Source organism: Parasteatoda tepidariorum, chromosome 5 (genome assembly GCF_982258835.1).
Source record: "Parasteatoda tepidariorum strain Cologne lab strain chromosome 5, Ptep-v5.0, whole genome shotgun sequence".
NCBI lineage: Eukaryota > Metazoa > Arthropoda > Arachnida > Araneae > Theridiidae > Parasteatoda > Parasteatoda tepidariorum.
The window spans coordinates 116,655,775-116,673,411 of NC_141759.1; the positions used below are offsets into that span (position 1 = coordinate 116,655,775).

Below are 17,637 nucleotides of genomic sequence, written 5' to 3' on the forward strand. Positions count from 1 at the left end.
GGGTCAAAAAACTTCTTCACCGGCAGCGCTAACAACTACGCCACGGCTCACACGTTGCTTCCACGAATATATAGCCTAAAGAACTTCCTTCCGGTTAATTAACAAACTCTACTTTGGCCCATTATGTGCCCCCTAATTAATGTATAAAAATATCCTTTGGTAGGATTGTTTGGTATATAAAACTCTAATTTCTGGCAGAGTTTGAAAATTATAAGTTAATATTAAAGGGAGTTACGGAGTGAGTCGTGTGCGTAGCTCCGGAGTCGAAATTTATCCGTTTTGAAGCTAATATTCCCTCTTTCCCAAAAAGAATAGTTATTTTTATATATAGAAAACTTTATTCATGCTAAAATGTCGAAATAAAGGTTTCAAAAAAATAAAATAAAATAAATAGAAAAAAAATAAAAATTAATCCGTGACCAGCACCGAACCCCTGACCACCGGGTCAACAAACTTCTCAACCGGCGTCGCTAACAACTATGCCACGGCTCACACGTTGCTTCCACGAATATATAGCTTAAAGAACTTCCTTCCTTTTAATTAACAGAATCCATTTTGGCCCATTATGTGCCCCCTAATTAATGTATAAAAATATCCTTTGGTACGATTGTTTGGTATATAAAACTCAAATTTCTGGCTGAGTTTGAAAATTATAAGTTAATATTAAAAGGAGTTACGGAGTGAGTCGTGTGCGTAGTTCCGGAGTCGAAATTTATCCGTTTTGAAGCTAATATTATCTCTTTCCCAAAAAGAATAGTTATTTTTATATATAGAACACTTTATTCATGCTAAAATGTCGAAAAAAAGGTTTCAAAAAAATAAAATAAAATAAATAGAAAAAAAAATAAAAATTAATCCGTGACCAGCACCGAACCCCTGACCACCGGGTCAACAAACTTCTCGACCGGCGACGCTAACAACTATGCCACGGCTCACACGTTGCTTCCACGAATATATAGCTTAAAGAACTTCCTTCCTTTTAATTAACAGAATCCATTTTGGCCCATTATGTGCCCCCTAATTAATGTATAAAAATATCCTTTGGTAAGATTGTTTGGTATATAAAATTCTAATTTCTGGCAGAGTTTGAAAATTATAAGTTAATGTTAAAGGGAGTTACGGAGTGAGTCGTGTGCGTAGCTCCGGAGTCGAAATTTATCCGTTTTGAAGCTAATATTCTCTCTTTCCCAAAAAGAATAGTTATTTTTATATATAGAACACTTTATTCATGCTAAAATGTCCAAGAAAAGGTTTCAAAAAAATAAAATAAAATGAATAGAAAAAAAGATAAAAATTAATCCGTGACCAGCACCGAACCCCTGACCACCGGGTCAATAAACTTCTCGACCGGCGACGCTAACAACTATGCCACGGCTCACACGTTGCTTCCACGAATATATAGCCTAAAGAACTTCCTTCCTTTTAATTAACAGAATCTATTTTGGCCCATTATGTGCCCCCTAATTAATGTATAAAAATATCCTTTGGTAAGATTGTTTGGTATATAAAATTCTAATTTCTGGCAGAGTTTGAAAATTATAAGTTAATGTTAAAGGGAGTTACGGAGTGAGTCGTGTGCGTAGCTCCGGAGTCGAAATTTATCCGTTTTGAAGCTAATATTCTCTCTTTCCCAAAAAGAATAGTTATTTTTATATATAGAACACTTTATTCATGCTAAAATGTCCAAGAAAAGGTTTCAAAAAAATAAAATAAAATGAATAGAAAAAAAGATAAAAATTAATCCGTGACCAGCACCGAACCCCTGACCACCGGGTCAATAAACTTCTCTACCGGCGACGCTAACAACTATGCCACGGCTCACACGTTGCTTCCACGAATATATAGCCTAAAGAACTTCCTTCCGGTTTATTAACAAAATCTATTTTGACTCATTATGTGCTCCCTAATTAATGTATAAAGATATCCTTTGGTACGATTGTTTGGTATATAAAACTCTAATTTCTGGCTGAGTTTGAAAATTATAAGTTAATATTAAAGGGAGTTACGGTATGAGTCGTGTGCGTAGCTCCGGAGTCGAAATTTATCTGTTTTGAAGCTAATATTCTCTCTTTCCCAAAAAGAATAGTTATTTTTATATATAGAACACTTTATTCATGCTAAAATGTCGAAAAAAAGGTTTCAAAAAAATAAAATAAAATAAATAGAAAAAAAATAAAAATTAATCCGTGACCAGCACCGAACCCCTGACCACCGGGTCAACATACTTCTCGACCGGCGACGCTAACAACTATGCCACGGCTCACACGTTGCTTCCACGAATATATAGCTTAAAGAACTTCCTTCCTTTTAATTAACAGAATCTATTTTGGCCCATTATGTGCCCCCTAATTAATGTATAAAAATATCCTTTGGTAAGATTGTTTGGTATATAAAACTCTAATTTCTGGCAGAGTTTGAAAATTATAAGTTAATGTTAAAGGGAGTTACGGAGTGAGTCGTGTGCGTAGCTCCGGAGTCGAAATTTATCCGTTTTGAAGCTAATATTCTCTCTTTCCCAAAAAGAATAGTTATTTTTATATATAGAACACTTTATTCATGCTAAAATGTCCAAAAAAAAGGTTTCAAAAAAATAAATAGAAAAAAAAAATTAAAAATTAATCCGTGACCAGCACCGAACCCCTGACCACCGGGTCAAGAAACTTCTCTACCGGCGACGCTAACAACTACGCCACGGCTCACACGTTGCTTCCACGAATATATAGCCTAAAGAACTTCCTTCCGATTTATTAACAAAATCTATTTTGACTCATTATGTGCTCCCTAATTAATGTATAAAAATATCCTTTAGTACGATTTTTTGGTATATAAAACTCTAATTTCTGGCAGAGTTTGAAAATTATAAGTTAATATTAAAGGGAGTTACGGTGTGAGTCGTGTGCGTTGCTCCGGAGTCGAAATTTATCCATTTTGAAGCTAATATTCTCTCTTTCCCAAAAAGAATAGTTATTTTTATATATAGAACACTTTATTCATGCTAAAATGTCGAAAAAAAGGTTTCAAAAAAATAAAATAAAATAAATAGAAAAAAAAAATAAAAATTAATCCGTGACCAGCACCGAACCCCTGACCACCGGGTCAACATACTTCTCCACCGGCGACGCTAACAACTATGCCACGGCTCACACGCTGCTTCCACGAATATATAGCTTAAAGAACTTCCTTCCGGTTAATTAACAGAATCTATTTTGGCCCATTATGTGCCCCCTAATAAATGTATAAAAATATCCTTTGGTACGATTGTTTGGTATATAAAACTCTAACTTCTGGCAGAGTTAGAAAATTATAAGTTAATATTAAATGGAGTTACGGAGTGAGTCATGTGCGTAGCTCCGGAGTCGAAATTTATCCGTTTTGAAGCTAATATTCCCTCTTTCCCAAAAAGAATAGTTATTTTTATATATAGAACACTTTATTCATGCTGAAATGTCGAAAAAAAGGTTTCAAAAAATAAAATAAAATAAAATAAATAGAAAAAAAAAGTAAAAATTAATTCGTGACCAGCACGGAACCCCTGACCACCGGGTCAACAAACTTCTTTACCCAGGGCGCTAACAACCACACCACGACTCACACGTTGCTTTCACGAATGTATAGCTTAAAGAACTTCCTTCCGGTTAATTAACAAAATCTATTTTGGCCCATTATGTACCCCCTAATTAATGTATAAAAATATCCTTTGGTAGGATTGTTTGGTATATAAAACTCTAATTTCTGGCAGAGTTTGAAAATTATAAGTTAATATTAAAGGGAGTTATGGAGTGAGTCGTGTGCGCAGTTCCGGAGAAGAAATTTTTCCGTTTGTAGCTATTATTCTCTCTTTCCCAAAAAAGAATACTTATTTTTATATATAGAAAACTTTATTCATGCTGAAATGTCGAAAAATAAGTTTCAAAAAAAATAATAATAAAATAAATAGAAAAAAAATTAAAAATTAACCCGTGACCAGCAGCGAACCCCTGACCATCGGGTCTACAAAATTCTTTATTCATGGAGCTAACAACCACACCACGACTCACACGTTGCTACCCCGAATATATAGTTTAAAAAGTACTTATTTTTTGTTGAAAAATCTGGCTACTCGCCCGGACTCTTGTGAATAAAAATAAAAGTTTACCAGGCGTATTTCCATGTTAGTAATACAAAAAATAGTGGATTTAGTTCCAAATAAAATTATGGATACGCGTTTGCGAATTCCAGAGTCATTTATTCTTGCGGATCCTAATTTCAATATCCCAGGAACAGTCGTCATTATTCTTTTCATCAGAGTATTTTAATGACGTGATAAAACCTGCGAAAATAAAAGCTGAAAGTGAAAAAAAAACTATTATAAACTCAGTGTTAGTTTACATATAGTGTCTCCAGACTCTATTAACTTAATTATAGTTATAGCGTTCTAATATGAGGGTCAGATGAATTAAATTCGAATTTGAAAAAAATTTGGAGGATCGTTGAGATGGGAAATGAATTACCTGAAAGTAAGGAAAATTCTGCATGCGAAGAACATTACGTGTTAACGCGTAAGTGAGATAAGACGAAAAAATAAAAAGCTTCCATACCATTTCGGAAGCATTGGTCAGTTTTTGTGAGATTCGAGGTACATAGCTCTTAAGAGACTTGAATCGCTGTGGATTCGTTTGCCTCGTGACCACAAAACTACCTAAAATTGTATTTAGACTTTTTGAATGAATATGAAGAATGAGGACATATGACTGAAGTAAGCCAGAGTATTGAACCCATAGTTTCGTATTGTATGCCCCATTATGACATTTATAAGGCTCAAAAGAGCACAACAAAACTACGAATAGTATTCAATGCATCGACCTTAACTACCTGATCGAAATTCTCTTAGCTCCATTCGATACATTAGTAGAGTTATTCAGGATGAGATCTTTTTTCGTCGCCAGTTAGATTTAGAAAGCACAGATGTGCGTTCACGGCAGACATTCGTCGTATGCACCGCCTTATTGACATTGAAGAGAATCACAGAAAATAAAAAAGAAATTTGTGGGAGGAGGAGATTGACAAACCCGTTAAGGTGTAGCAGCTAAACACCGTCTCATACGGAACTGTTAGTGCCCCATATTTAGCAATGAGAAGTCTTAAACGAATTTCCATCCACGAGGGTAAAAATTTTGCATTGGCCGCAAGTTTTGTGTAATGACCTATACATGGATGACATATTTACTGGAGCTCCAACATTCGAGACTTAGCAACACCAACTTATAGAGATTCTTAAGACTGCTCAGATGTATTGCACAAGTGGTGTCTGACCACGGTTTGCCTGATAGCAAGGGAGCTCAAACCTATGATACGTCTACCACTAAGGATATTTTACATCAGCATTGTAGTCGTTGTGAACCGGGTGCGGTATTCGTATCCACCAGCCATCTCTGGGATTCGCACCCAGTTCACCCTCATTGGAAGGCGAATACTCTATCCCTTGAGCCCCCAAAGCTCATTGCAGGTTATTTTATACTTTATAGCCGTCGTTGAACAGCAGACCCAAATTTGATTTTACGGCTACCAATGTTCAACTCCTTAGCCTTGTAATTTAGAAGTCAATCCAGAAGACAAGGAAACTCCTGAATACAGTAATGGGAGAAATTTGCTTTCGTGGAGAACTTTTTGATGGAACTACCCCGCATCTGCGTTACATGGGGAGGAAAACCACGAAAACGTCCCATGGTTAGCCTGACTCCAACCCATGATCCATCTACCACTGAGGATAAATTACGTAACATTACAGGTTATTAGGGAGAACACAATTACCATTTTAAAATCGGGAGGAGAAAAAACTACAAAACTATAAAGAACCTTACTATATGCATATTTTCATAGTAGTTTATTGACGTCACGCTTTAGATGAAATAAGCTTTCGAAAAGATTAAACGTGGTTTGATTTACAGATAAATTCATGAAATTAAAAAAATTAACTGAATGTTTAACTTATGTATGTTTCTAATGCAGCGTACTTTTTTTGTTTATTGCATTTCGAAGTTTTTTTTTATATATATTTGGCAAAATGATTTTAATAGAAAATCAGCATTCTTTTTTTTTCACCCGTGAGTATTTTGACAGTTAAATTAAAATGACAATAGAATTAATTCCCTAAATGACAAAATAATTTCAGTTTTTCCCCCCTTATGCAACAGATTGCCAAACTAAGTTTGGTTCATCCTTTGATTCTTCTCCTTAGTTTAACCTTCAGTTTAAAATTTAGTGATATTGAGTGAAATTTAAAACTGAGTTAAAATTGATATATTTTTGAAATTGCCACATTATAAATTTAATCTTTTGAGTGTATTTTGTAATTCTAAGCTCATAAATTTTAAATAGCAGGTGTTGGAATTTTAAATCGGTCAATGAGTTTAACAAAATAGCGACTTTGTAAAGAGGAGTTTTTCAAATATATTTATAATTTCAAGATATAACTGTAACAAAATAGGAATAATTCTGTTTTTTTCTTTTTAAAAACGCTCCCCATAAGAATTTCAAACACGCTTAACAAGTTAAGAAAGCTGCCATTTAAAAATCGTGGTTTTCTGTTCTGAATAACCTTCAATATTTGAAAAATTAAATTTGTGATATAAAAGCTACAAAGTTTAAATAATTTCATTCTTAGATGATGTTTTAGACTTTGTTAATGTAGTAAATAAATTTGATAGTGTGGGGAAAAAATGGCCTTTTCAATGAATTTTTTTCTTCCTATAATCCTAGAATAATCCTTTCCTATAACTAAATTTTTTTCCCTCTATAATTCTAAATTGTGTATTCAATTTTAGAATTTTTGTTAAATATGATGTAAAAAAATATGCATCTTGTGGGCCACAAATTAATATTTAGATTAGAAGATCATTCATAAATGATGTCTCACACATTTTTTCCCAAGTATTTTTCATCCACCCTTTTATCACAAAATGTCACACTCACCATATCCAAATGTCACACTCACCCCTACCTCCTCTTGTCACTTACTACATAAAAATATATTTGTATCTCTCAAAATATAAAGCATTATTTTATAGATTGTGTTTCCTATTTTATTTTTAAACAACTATGTGTAACAATAACGTTTCAACAGAACCAACATAAAGAAAATATGATGAACATATGCAGGTGATTAACATTTTGAAAATCTTTATTAACATATTTTAACACAAATACACACATATTTTCAAAGTCGTCTTCTATATACACATTATTTTTATAATTTGTGTTTTCACCATTTTCTTCATTTCTCTGAATGACGAATGACAAAATCTAAAGAAATGCAAATTAAATAATAAAAGAAATATAAAATAACTTTTCATAAAACTAAGTATAGGTGAACATACAGCAAGAAATTATAAGGAATTGAACTTAACCGACAATTTACCATACATTACAGTTCTAAGTTTGATATTAAAAATCTTAGCTTGGTAATGCTTACAAAAACTACTTTAAGTATAATTTTAACCTTTTTTTCAAAGAACTTTTTACATAAAAAAACCACGTTACAAAATGCGAAAACACGAATGGCTCATTTTAATAAACAAACAATTCATTTTTCTGACACCACTTTTGAAAATTTTTGAATCTTAAAATCATTTGTTTTTTGAATATTCAATACAAAATACATTTTTTTTTATTTCAGTTGTTTAAAAAAATTATGTGGCAAATATAAAGTAAGATAAAAAAAAAATTAGACATACAAATATCTTACATTTCAAAATAAATGTTCAATTTTAAAAACGATTTGAAAACAATAGGAAAGTCCTTAACCTTCATCTTTGAAGAGTAGCACATGTTTTACAAAAGCCAGAACTCCATTATCTTCTAAATTACCAGGTTCACAAAATGCCTTTTTGAGCTTCTTCTTAACAGTAGAGAGATTATCTAATAAGTCTATTCCTGAATCTTCTAAAGAGGAACTCATTTTACCACCAGTAAGTACAGGCACTAATATTGAAACAATGTAATACATTTATAAGAGAGCAAATCTACAATTAAATGAATTTCGCAAAAATAAAGCATACTTGAAACAACTTATTTATTCATGAAAAGAAGGTTAAAGGATAGCAGAAATATTTTAAGAAAAATTCGTTAAATAAACTTCTGTTAAGATAACCAAAAAAATTTGCATATGAACAAAACTTAATTGCATAAATTTCAATCTTAAAATATTTTTTAATCATTTCTCTCATTTTACTTTATTGATTTTGATTTATTAAAATTAATTTTGATTTATTCTTAGATGAGAATCATGAAAAATTTACATTCTTTATATGGATAATGAATGCATACATTTTAAATTTTTTTCATTCCAAAATGGAAAACAGTGCAATATTGATGCCCCCAGAACAAACAATATTGACAAAATAAAACAAGTATACTCATTTAGGGCCCCCAACATTTCTAAGACAAAGAATTTAGTTATTTCTAGTTTAAAGGGAACTTTGGATGACCATTTATAATTAAAACATTTCAAATATCACAATATTTTTTATATAAACATAAAAAAATTAGATAAACAAAATTCATTTCAATACAGGATCCAAATAACAAGATGGAAATTTAACAGTAAGTTTTTATTAATTTAGTAACTGCTCTCTTGGTTGGCATCTTGAGTTTTATAAGACTTAAAGCCTAACTGAGGTAAGATTAAATGAATCTGATACTTGTGTAAGAATGGTCGACGTCCGTACCACCAAAATTTTCAATGCCAGACCAGTTGGCACACGAAAAAAAAAGCAGGCCGAATTTGAGATGGATAGATAGCCTAGAGAAAGATCTTTTGGCCCTAAAAACAAAAAAATTGGAAAACACTAGCAAAAAAAAAAGGTTAGCCTGGAAAAAAACTTCTTGATAAGGCCAAGGCCCACCCTGGGCTGTCGAGCTATTGATGATGATGATGACTTGTGTAAATTCTTCAAACATGTTTAAAATTTTACATATTTAATACTTGCTACAGATATTATGCTATTATTAAAAAAAGGAGGGGAAAAAAACTGTTATGAGAGAAATTTTTTGAATTTTTTTTAAAGAGAATCCACAATTTTACATTTGCAATTCCCATCTAATCCAAATTCAAAAGGTTCACTTTGCAGACTTCATCACATCTGTACAATTTTTGCCTCTAACACATACCCAATATTGAGTTTCCTTCAGTCTCTTTTTCATTAGATTAAACTATTGCCTGATCTGAATTCATAAATATGCGTTGTGAACTAAACAGACATTAAACACCTAATTAAAATCATATTACTTTTATAAATTAGTGAATGGCATTAATAAACTTTCATAAATTATCAATTGGATTCCATCATAATAATCATAAAGATAAAATATGCAAAAATTACTGTTTATTTTTAAATATTTTTATTATGAGTAGTCAAATAGTTGGTAGATAAAATCATTTAAGATATGTAAAGAAAAAGAAGTTATTTTAAAAAGAAAAGATATGTAAGTAAAAGAGATGAAAAGAAACTATTGATTTAACCATGATATTACTCCAAGCATTTCATTAAAATAAAGTATAACATGCATTTCAAAAATTATTCATACCCATTGGATTCATTAGATGAATTCTTTTAGCATAACCCAATTGAGGTAAATACTGAAACATATCATAAAAATACTTAAAAATATTACAATTAAAAAATGAAATTAATGCAAAAAATGAAAATTTAAGTATATTTTATATGAAACAGTTCATAAAAACAAACCATTTCAGCGAAAGTGAAAATCTTTCTTTGGTCAACGCCACCAAACTGAGCATCTACTTTAAGGTATTCTTCATCTAAGGCCTGTTGAAAAATGAAACTATTGCATTCAGATTATTGCATTTATAGTTTTATAGCTAAATAGTTCATTACAAATAATTTTTTGATTATTTTCTAATGTAGTATACTTTTAAGTAAAAAAATACATCAAAAAGTAATAAAAAAATTTAATAGAATAAAAATTATCATTTTTAAAAAAAAATCTTATAATTTTATTCCCATAAGCTGTAAGCTATAATTTTTACAGCTTATATTAACTGTTATTTATTACCATGCCATATTCATGACAGGGTAATAAATAACAGTTCATGAAATTAGAAGATTTTACAAGTGAGAACAGAATAAAATGCCTTGCTGAAAGCTTTTTACAGCCAAAGAAAAAAAAGTAAAATAACAATGAGTAAGAAAGAAAAAAAGAAAAAGAATTGAGGAACTAATTTTATGTCCAACAAATTTAATACTTTTCAATAATGAATAACATAATTAATCTTATATTTTTATCTTTTAAAATTCTTAACAGAAAAATGAAATTATATCAAGTAGCTCAGTTGGTCAGAAAATATAGGAATTGAAAAACATTCAAGTTATATGGAATGATAAAATTCTGGTTAAATAAATAACATTATATTGCATTAAAATAAAACTATTAGTATAAATATGAAAGATCTAGGAAGAAAAATTGGCTATACAAAAATCAATTTAATTGTCAAATCTTATAACTTCACAAAAATTTAAAATTTATTATTAACTGTTTTCCTAATATGCTGCAAGGAAAATTCCAAATTGCCAGTACCTAACCTCAAACACTATCAGTCCATAGATTTAAAATTTTATTAGATTAGTTTTTAATACTTGTGGAAAAATGGTTAGTTAAAAAATTTTCAAAACTGAGAATAAAAAAAAACGATAAAATAAATTAAATATCATAGACTTGAGGAAATATCTCGCCATTATAGATTGAAATTATGCTAAAAGGAATAAACCAAAAAACTAATTATAATCCTAAAAACTTTAAGGAATGCACGATTTTCAGAAAACATATGTAATTTGATTTAGAAGACAAATGATATGATTAACAGATCATTAATGTAGCAATAAAAAAACAAAATTGTTATATTACTACTTTCTTAAATAAATTGTGCAGTCAATTTACAGCCTGATTAATGGATTTTATGGTAGAAAAAACCTTTATCACTTAAATAAGCTTTTTAATTTAAATTTAAAAATTTTCCTTTTAAGCTTTTAATGAAACTTAAGTACGTTCACTTATTAAAACCGTATAATGTCAATAGAGTTTTACAAATTACCCTGAAACACAATTAGATACACATTATAACAGAGAACCTTTTAATCAACACACTTTTTAAACATAAATATGACATAAGTTTTGCATCAATAATATGCTATATCAGAATCGCGTATACTAACTTGCATTCCTGGATACGTTAAACTGATTAGGAAAGGATGATCTACTTGCTTAATAACTTCAGCTTTTTTTGCATCATGCTCCGTCACTAAAGATTATAATCTGTACACATCTAAAGTATATTCTCTAAAAATATAAACTTTGCTTGGTTAAAATAAGACAGCTTATAGCATACAGAGACATTATTATATAAAGAGAAATCTGATTGGTTTTATAAACAAGCTTTTGTAATGGTGAAAATAAAAGACATAAAAATTAGACTAACAAGGGAAGTACACATCTCAAAAATTCCTATCAAAACAAAATTAGACACCTAATTTGCCCCATTAAAATTTCAGTTCATTTATTTTTAAACTAACAAAGTTTCCAGACTTATCTCAATGGTGGTATAGTGATTAGGCTCTATGCCTTTTACCAGAGAGGTCTTGAGTTGGGGGTCCTGATCTCAGTTGGCACGATGGAATTTTATTTCCAATTTTCTATTCTAAAGAAGATTGATAACTATCTAATATGCTTTATTCAATTTATAAATTATTATTTTTTAGTTTAAATTTATTTTTTAAAAAATTAAATTTTTAAAAACAAAAAAAATTAAAATATATTTATTTTTTAATTAAAATGTATGGATTACTTAAAAAAGAAATATACAATTTTAATTTAAATTTTGAACTGCAAATTTTTTAAATAATCCATACATTTTAAATAAAAAATAAAATTTTTATTAGATTGTAATTTTAAAAAGATACAAAATGTTATTTTAAATTTTAAAATTTTTTTCTCAATGACCTAGATATTTTAATCAAAAAAAAAATATTTTAAATTTCTATTAATTTAGTTGTTCTTAAAAATTTAAGTTCTAAATAAATAAAAAATTTATTAAATGAATAAAATATTAAATAGTTATGAATCTTTTTTAGAAAAGGAAATTAGAGATATAGTTCAACCTTTCCAGCTGGGATTTAATCTCAGGACATCATTTCTATTAGTTTAAAAATAAATGAACAGAAACTTTAATGGAGCATATTTTACCCTAGTTAGACAGCTAATATAAACCCTATCCAAGGTTTATAAAAATGCTCTTAAATTTAGGTTTAACTTTGCTTATATAGGAATTTTTAAGCTGTCCACTTCCCTTGTAAGCAGGATTGTTCTGATTTTACCCAACCTGAGAAAAACCACTTGAAAAAAACTCACGTTTTTTCATAATTGCATTTTATTATTAACAAATCAGCTCAAGATATTAAGTTTATAATAGAACAAAATATAAACTACATACATTGAAATATTTATATTTCCATTACTTCTATATTCTGTTCATTAAATTTTAATTAAATATGTATTATTAGAAAGTGGAAATAATGTACTAAGGTATTCTCACAAAAATTTGAGATACAAATTCACAAGATAATTAAAACCAGTTATAACAAGATACAATATAAAATATGATTAGAATCACTATTCAATGAAATAGGAAAATATTTTTTTTAAAAAGTGTATTTTAAATACTATTTTCCTAAACAGTGAGTCTAATTACATAGTTTAAAATGATACTTTTAAAAAATAGCCCCTTTTAACTGGTAAAATACTTGTACAAAATTCCTGTTCTGATGTAATCCTTGTTGCTGAAATAGTAGAGCTTATTCTAGAAGCCCGCTTTGACTATACATAAAAAAGGACACAACACTGTTAGATGCAATGTAATGTAATGCACAATTGCATAAATACATTCTCCACGTTAAGAATTTACTTTGAAAATTGACTTTCAATTGAATTAAAATAAATAACTTATTTCTTCACTTAAACATTTAGTAGTTTTTTTAAATCTATCCTAAAACAGAATATGTAAATCCTACAAAAGGTAATTGAACCCTATAACTCTTATTAAAGAATTATTGCTAATTTATCAATGTAAATGATATTAATAATAAAATGTATTAATATCTATTTTAATATTAATAAAATTAAGGGTGTTCATTCATGCAGTAAGACTTACTCTAAGACTTTAATGAATGAAAGAGATGATGAAAAAATCCAATTTAACCCTGACAAAATAATTTTTTTTCCAATCCTGCTTGTAAGTGCAATAGGACATATATTGTATCATTACTAGTAATCGTTAATCCTTTAAGGGATTACACATCAGGCAAAATTGTACTGAAATTGCCCTCCTACACACTACTTTTTCATAGAACAACACGAAGAAAACTTTTCACTTGTTAAAATCAAAATGATCAACAATAATAAATAAATAAAAAAAAACCGACAAGCTCACCAAAGTTGGTATTTTGACACTGAAATTAATGAAAAATACTTAGATCCTGTTCATATTAATATTAAACATGTAAATTATTTTCAATTTTAAATTACTTTACATTTGGTTTAAAGAGCACAAATAAACTATTTTATGATCCATAACAATAAATAATCATTCCCTCTTATTATTCCAATCAATAAATTTTATTTTTATATCACTGCAAAAAATTTTCGGCAAAAATATTAATTATTTCTCAGAGTTGCTACTCAAATCTTGGAAAAAAAATCCCCTGTGTTTTCCCTGTTCATATTATATACAATATATTAAGAGGAAACAACAATTACTGTGCTTTTGTGTGGACTATATTGGGCTAACTACATTTATTAGTTTCAATTTCTGGAAAAAAATATACTTATTTCTGACGGAGCGAAAGATTGAACTGATGGGTCATCCGCCGTACAGCCCTGATTTTGCAACCAATGACTTCTTCTTATTCCCACACATCAAAAATAAATTACGTGGACAACGATTTTCGTCCCCCGAAGAAGCGGTTGATGCATTCAAAACGCATGTTTTGGAGTTACCTCAATCGGACTGGAAAAAGTGCTTTGAAAATTGGTTCAAACGCATGCAAAAGTGTATTGATCATCATGGAGAATATTTTGAAAAACAATAAAACCAATTTCGATCCTACATATTTGTTTTTTCATTATTAGGCCAGAAATATAAATAGCAACCCTCGTATTAGAATTATGAGTTAGCGAAAAGAAATATAACCGCAAATTTACTAATATTTACTATTCACTTACGTCATACATAACTTAAAGGCATTTTGTAAATAAATAACAAGTAAATTTGGTTTAAAGTTACAACAAGTGGAGATTCCCTGATGTCCAGATCAGGCCCTGATAACACAATCATCAGTCATTAATTTTAAGTCGCACTTTGATAAACATTCGATATAAATACCTGTAAAATAGTGAGTGAAGCAATGAATGTACAATATATAAAATAACCTGAAAAATAATCATTGCAGTATGAAATAAATGCTTAGAAATATTAATACACAATATTTGGGTATCTATGTTAAATATATCTGATGCTATAAATGCCTCTGAGAATATTAGCAAATTTTGCTATGAAATGTTTGAGAAATTTTTATATAGTGCTTAAAACTAGGTTTACTTACATGTAATTACAGAGTACTCAGTCTTTTAAGAAATCAGCTTACGTAACAATTTGTCAGATACAAACAATTTATGTACAAAAAACTGATTTATAAATAAATAAATATAAAATAGAATGAACAATAAATCTAATTTAGTTTTTCGAATTGTTAACGGTTTGCATAGTTAGGATTGAATAAGTTTAAAAAAACTGATAAAAGTATTTATAAAATATTATTACCACAGTTGTAAGTATTTAAAGAAAAATCATTTATCGGATTCAGAATTTATTCCATAGAGAATCCACAAAAATAATAAAAAAAATACTAAAATTTTATTAAATGCCAGATTTTAAGAGCTTTTTTTACTTGGCTTTATAGTAGAAAATTTGCTTTTGTTTTTAGTAAATAAGGTGTTGTCATGACGCTGTATAAAATTGCTTTTTATATTTTGAATTACAATATTACTACCAGATAATTAGAAAATTAAAATCAACTCTGAATGGTGATTTAAGAAAGACATAATGAAAATGAATAACAATGAATGATTTCAAGGTTTAAAAAAAAGAGATCCGTCAGTTTAATGAATGAAGATTATCACCTCAAATACTCAAATATAAATATCTATTAAAAGTAATATTTTTAATGAATGTAATCTCTTATGACATAAATACACACAAGCATGAACATTAAAATGTATTTTTTCGTACTTTAGCAGACGCAAATAGTTTTATAGACACTTCAAAATCAATTGTTTTTCTGATAGAAATTATTACTTAAGAACTCTCTTGTGCCTTTGTAGATCTTAAATAGGTTTTCGTAGCTTTTACTTTCCTAAAAGAACGGTGTAAAACATGTAATAGGGTTGTTAACAAAATACTTAAATTATCCACAAGTTTGGCAAAATATCTTTTAACTTGTTGCAATCGAGCACTCTACAGTAGAACAGTTCAACGAGGACCGATGCCGCACACCCTCGGTCCCTCCACGGGCTGTTGTCACCTCTCACTAACCTCTGCCAGGAATGCATGACTTCGGTGATCTACTGGTAGAATGGTAGAAATCATATAAATCTCGGTGCGCTGCCGCGAAGCGGCATTAACCGATTCATCTGTAGTAGTAATTCGATGATGAGGAGTAGTGAGGTGGAATGGAGATGGGGGGAAGAGGGTGATCTACTGGATGCTGGATATTGGGGTTATCTCGGTGTTTGGCGCCACTAACCGATTCATCGATTCTGTTTTGTCGTATTCTAGGAGGTCCTAAATATCTTTGAAGTTGTAGTATGTTGTAACGACAAATCAAGTCCTTAAGGAAGTAAATCTTTAGTTTTGAAGTGAAAATCATCTTTGGAATGGGGAGATCCCCTTGAGTAGAGTTGTATGATAAAGTGAATAGTATTTTGATAGTATGCAGTCTGAGCATAAAAAGGCGGTAATTGGGCTGAAATTCGAATTATCACGGATTATATCAATATCGAACAACTTATTGAAATCTGATGTGGTGCATGTTTTTGCGTCGCTATAAAATTTTGTGTTCAATTTGGCTATAAAGCAATTGATATCATCAATGTTTAAGTCTTTTCTGAGTAATCTATTGCTAATCGCCCTTGGGGCGCCAGTCATTGTGCGTAAAAATTTACCTTCAGTTGTAGATAGCTTCTTTTTTAGGTTGTTGCTATAGTAGTGAGGGCTGGGCAAGCATACGTAAGAATTGGTCGAATCGCTTGTATATAGATAGTTCTTTTATTTGCTAGATCAAGCTTTGAATTCTTATGCAGGAGGACTTTGAGCGCAAAAAACGCTCCTCTGGCTCTTTTAATTATGTCGTACTCCAGCTCAAATTATATGAGATCGTGACGCCGAGGTATTTAACGTGTTTCACTGGTTTGATCTCAGAATTAAAGAGATAAATGTGGGGAGTATTTTGTTGTTTTTTCTTACTATTTATGATTAAGACTTCGGTGATCTACTGGGAACCGTGTCTTACAATCATTACCACTATAAGATAAATAAAACATGCAGAGATAGACTCAGAACATATCCCGGTGTGTCCAGTTAACTTGCGACCTCATGTAACCTTACTTTCTTTTGAGGAAACAGTATATAAAATTTTTTTGTAATTCATTTACGTCGCACTGGATCTGCACAATGGGCTATTGGCGACTGTCTGGAAAACCATTTTGATCATCTGCAGAGGGGATGGCACCTCCGCTTCGGTATCCCGACGACCTGCACGCGAAGTCGAGCACTTTACGATAGAACAGTTCAACGAGGACCCATACCGCACACCCTTTGTCCCTACGCAGACTGATCCATGTGGTCACCCACCCGCAAACTGACTGCAGCCAGTGATGCTTGACTTCGGTGATCTACTGGGAGCCGTGTCTCAAAGATCAGTCCACTGCGGGGCAATTTTTTTTTGTCTCCCTTTCTTAAAAAATATATATATACAAATGAATAAATTGTAATAAGGCAATAAAAAAATTAAATTTTAAGTATTTTAAATGCTTTGAAAATAATTACAATCTAACATTTAAAAAATTTTGGTGTTTTAAAATTTTATTTTTCCAATTTTTTTATTTCTATATATTTTTATTTCTTTATATGCATCACACGGCACCCTGTTGGAGTTGTGCTCACCGGCCTTCAGAGGGTGTGCCACTTCCTCCGTTGTACCGATAAAAGATAGTGGATACAAGTAATGATCAAATCATAGCAGAAACCAGTATTGAACCAATGAGAGCGAGTTCGAGAACTGGTAAAAATCAGTGAATTCGAGTACCGATAAGAAAAAATTAGTTCGAATACTGATTAATTGATAGAGGGTTCAAGTACCGATAAAAAAGATTGCGGGTTGGAGAATTGTTCAAAAGAGAGTTGGCTTGAAAGCTCTTCAAATGATATCCGATTCGAGTACTGATAAAAAAGGGAGTGGGTTCGAATATTTAAAACAAGGGGAAGTTGGTTGGAAAAATATTCGACAGATCGATAGAAAATATTCGATGGAT

At 30.3% G+C, this 17,637-nt stretch overlaps 1 protein-coding gene across 9 annotated transcripts; it reads right to left on the reverse strand.

Moving 5' to 3' along the window:
* Positions 1–7,134: 7,134 nt before the first annotated feature.
* LOC147810058 (tyrosine--tRNA ligase, cytoplasmic-like) lies at positions 7,135–16,187 on the reverse strand. Of its 9 annotated transcripts, none has more exons than XM_087164928.1 (6): positions 15,641–16,187; positions 11,211–11,334; positions 9,726–9,806; positions 9,565–9,616; positions 7,783–7,959; positions 7,135–7,281 (listed from the first exon to the last, which is right to left on the reverse strand). In XM_087164928.1, the coding sequence occupies exons 2-6, from the start codon at positions 11,214–11,216 to the stop codon at positions 7,253–7,255; spliced, it is 345 nt and encodes a 114-aa protein (XP_087021054.1). In that variant the 5' UTR covers positions 11,217–11,334; positions 15,641–16,187; the 3' UTR covers positions 7,135–7,252. The 9 variants fall into 9 exon arrangements, with proteins under 9 accessions (XP_087021054.1, XP_087021050.1, XP_087021051.1 ...); XM_087164924.1 differs by having other exon boundaries at positions 15,306–16,187; XM_087164925.1 differs by having other exon boundaries at positions 15,404–16,186.
* Positions 16,188–17,637: the final 1,450 nt, after the last annotated feature.

Coding starts and splice junctions, on each gene's coding strand:
- LOC147810058 (XM_087164922.1), bottom strand. CDS start 14,383: ATGATTGTGTTATCAGGGCCTGATCTGGACATCAGGGAATCTCCACTT. Junction 7,960..9,564: donor TCATCTAATGAATCCAATGG/GTATGAATAATT, acceptor TTTCAATATTAG/TGCCTGTACTTACTGGTGGT. Junction 7,282..7,782: donor GCTACTCTTCAAAGATGAAG/GTTAAGGACTTT, acceptor GCATTTCTTTAG/ATTTTGTCATTCGTCATTCA.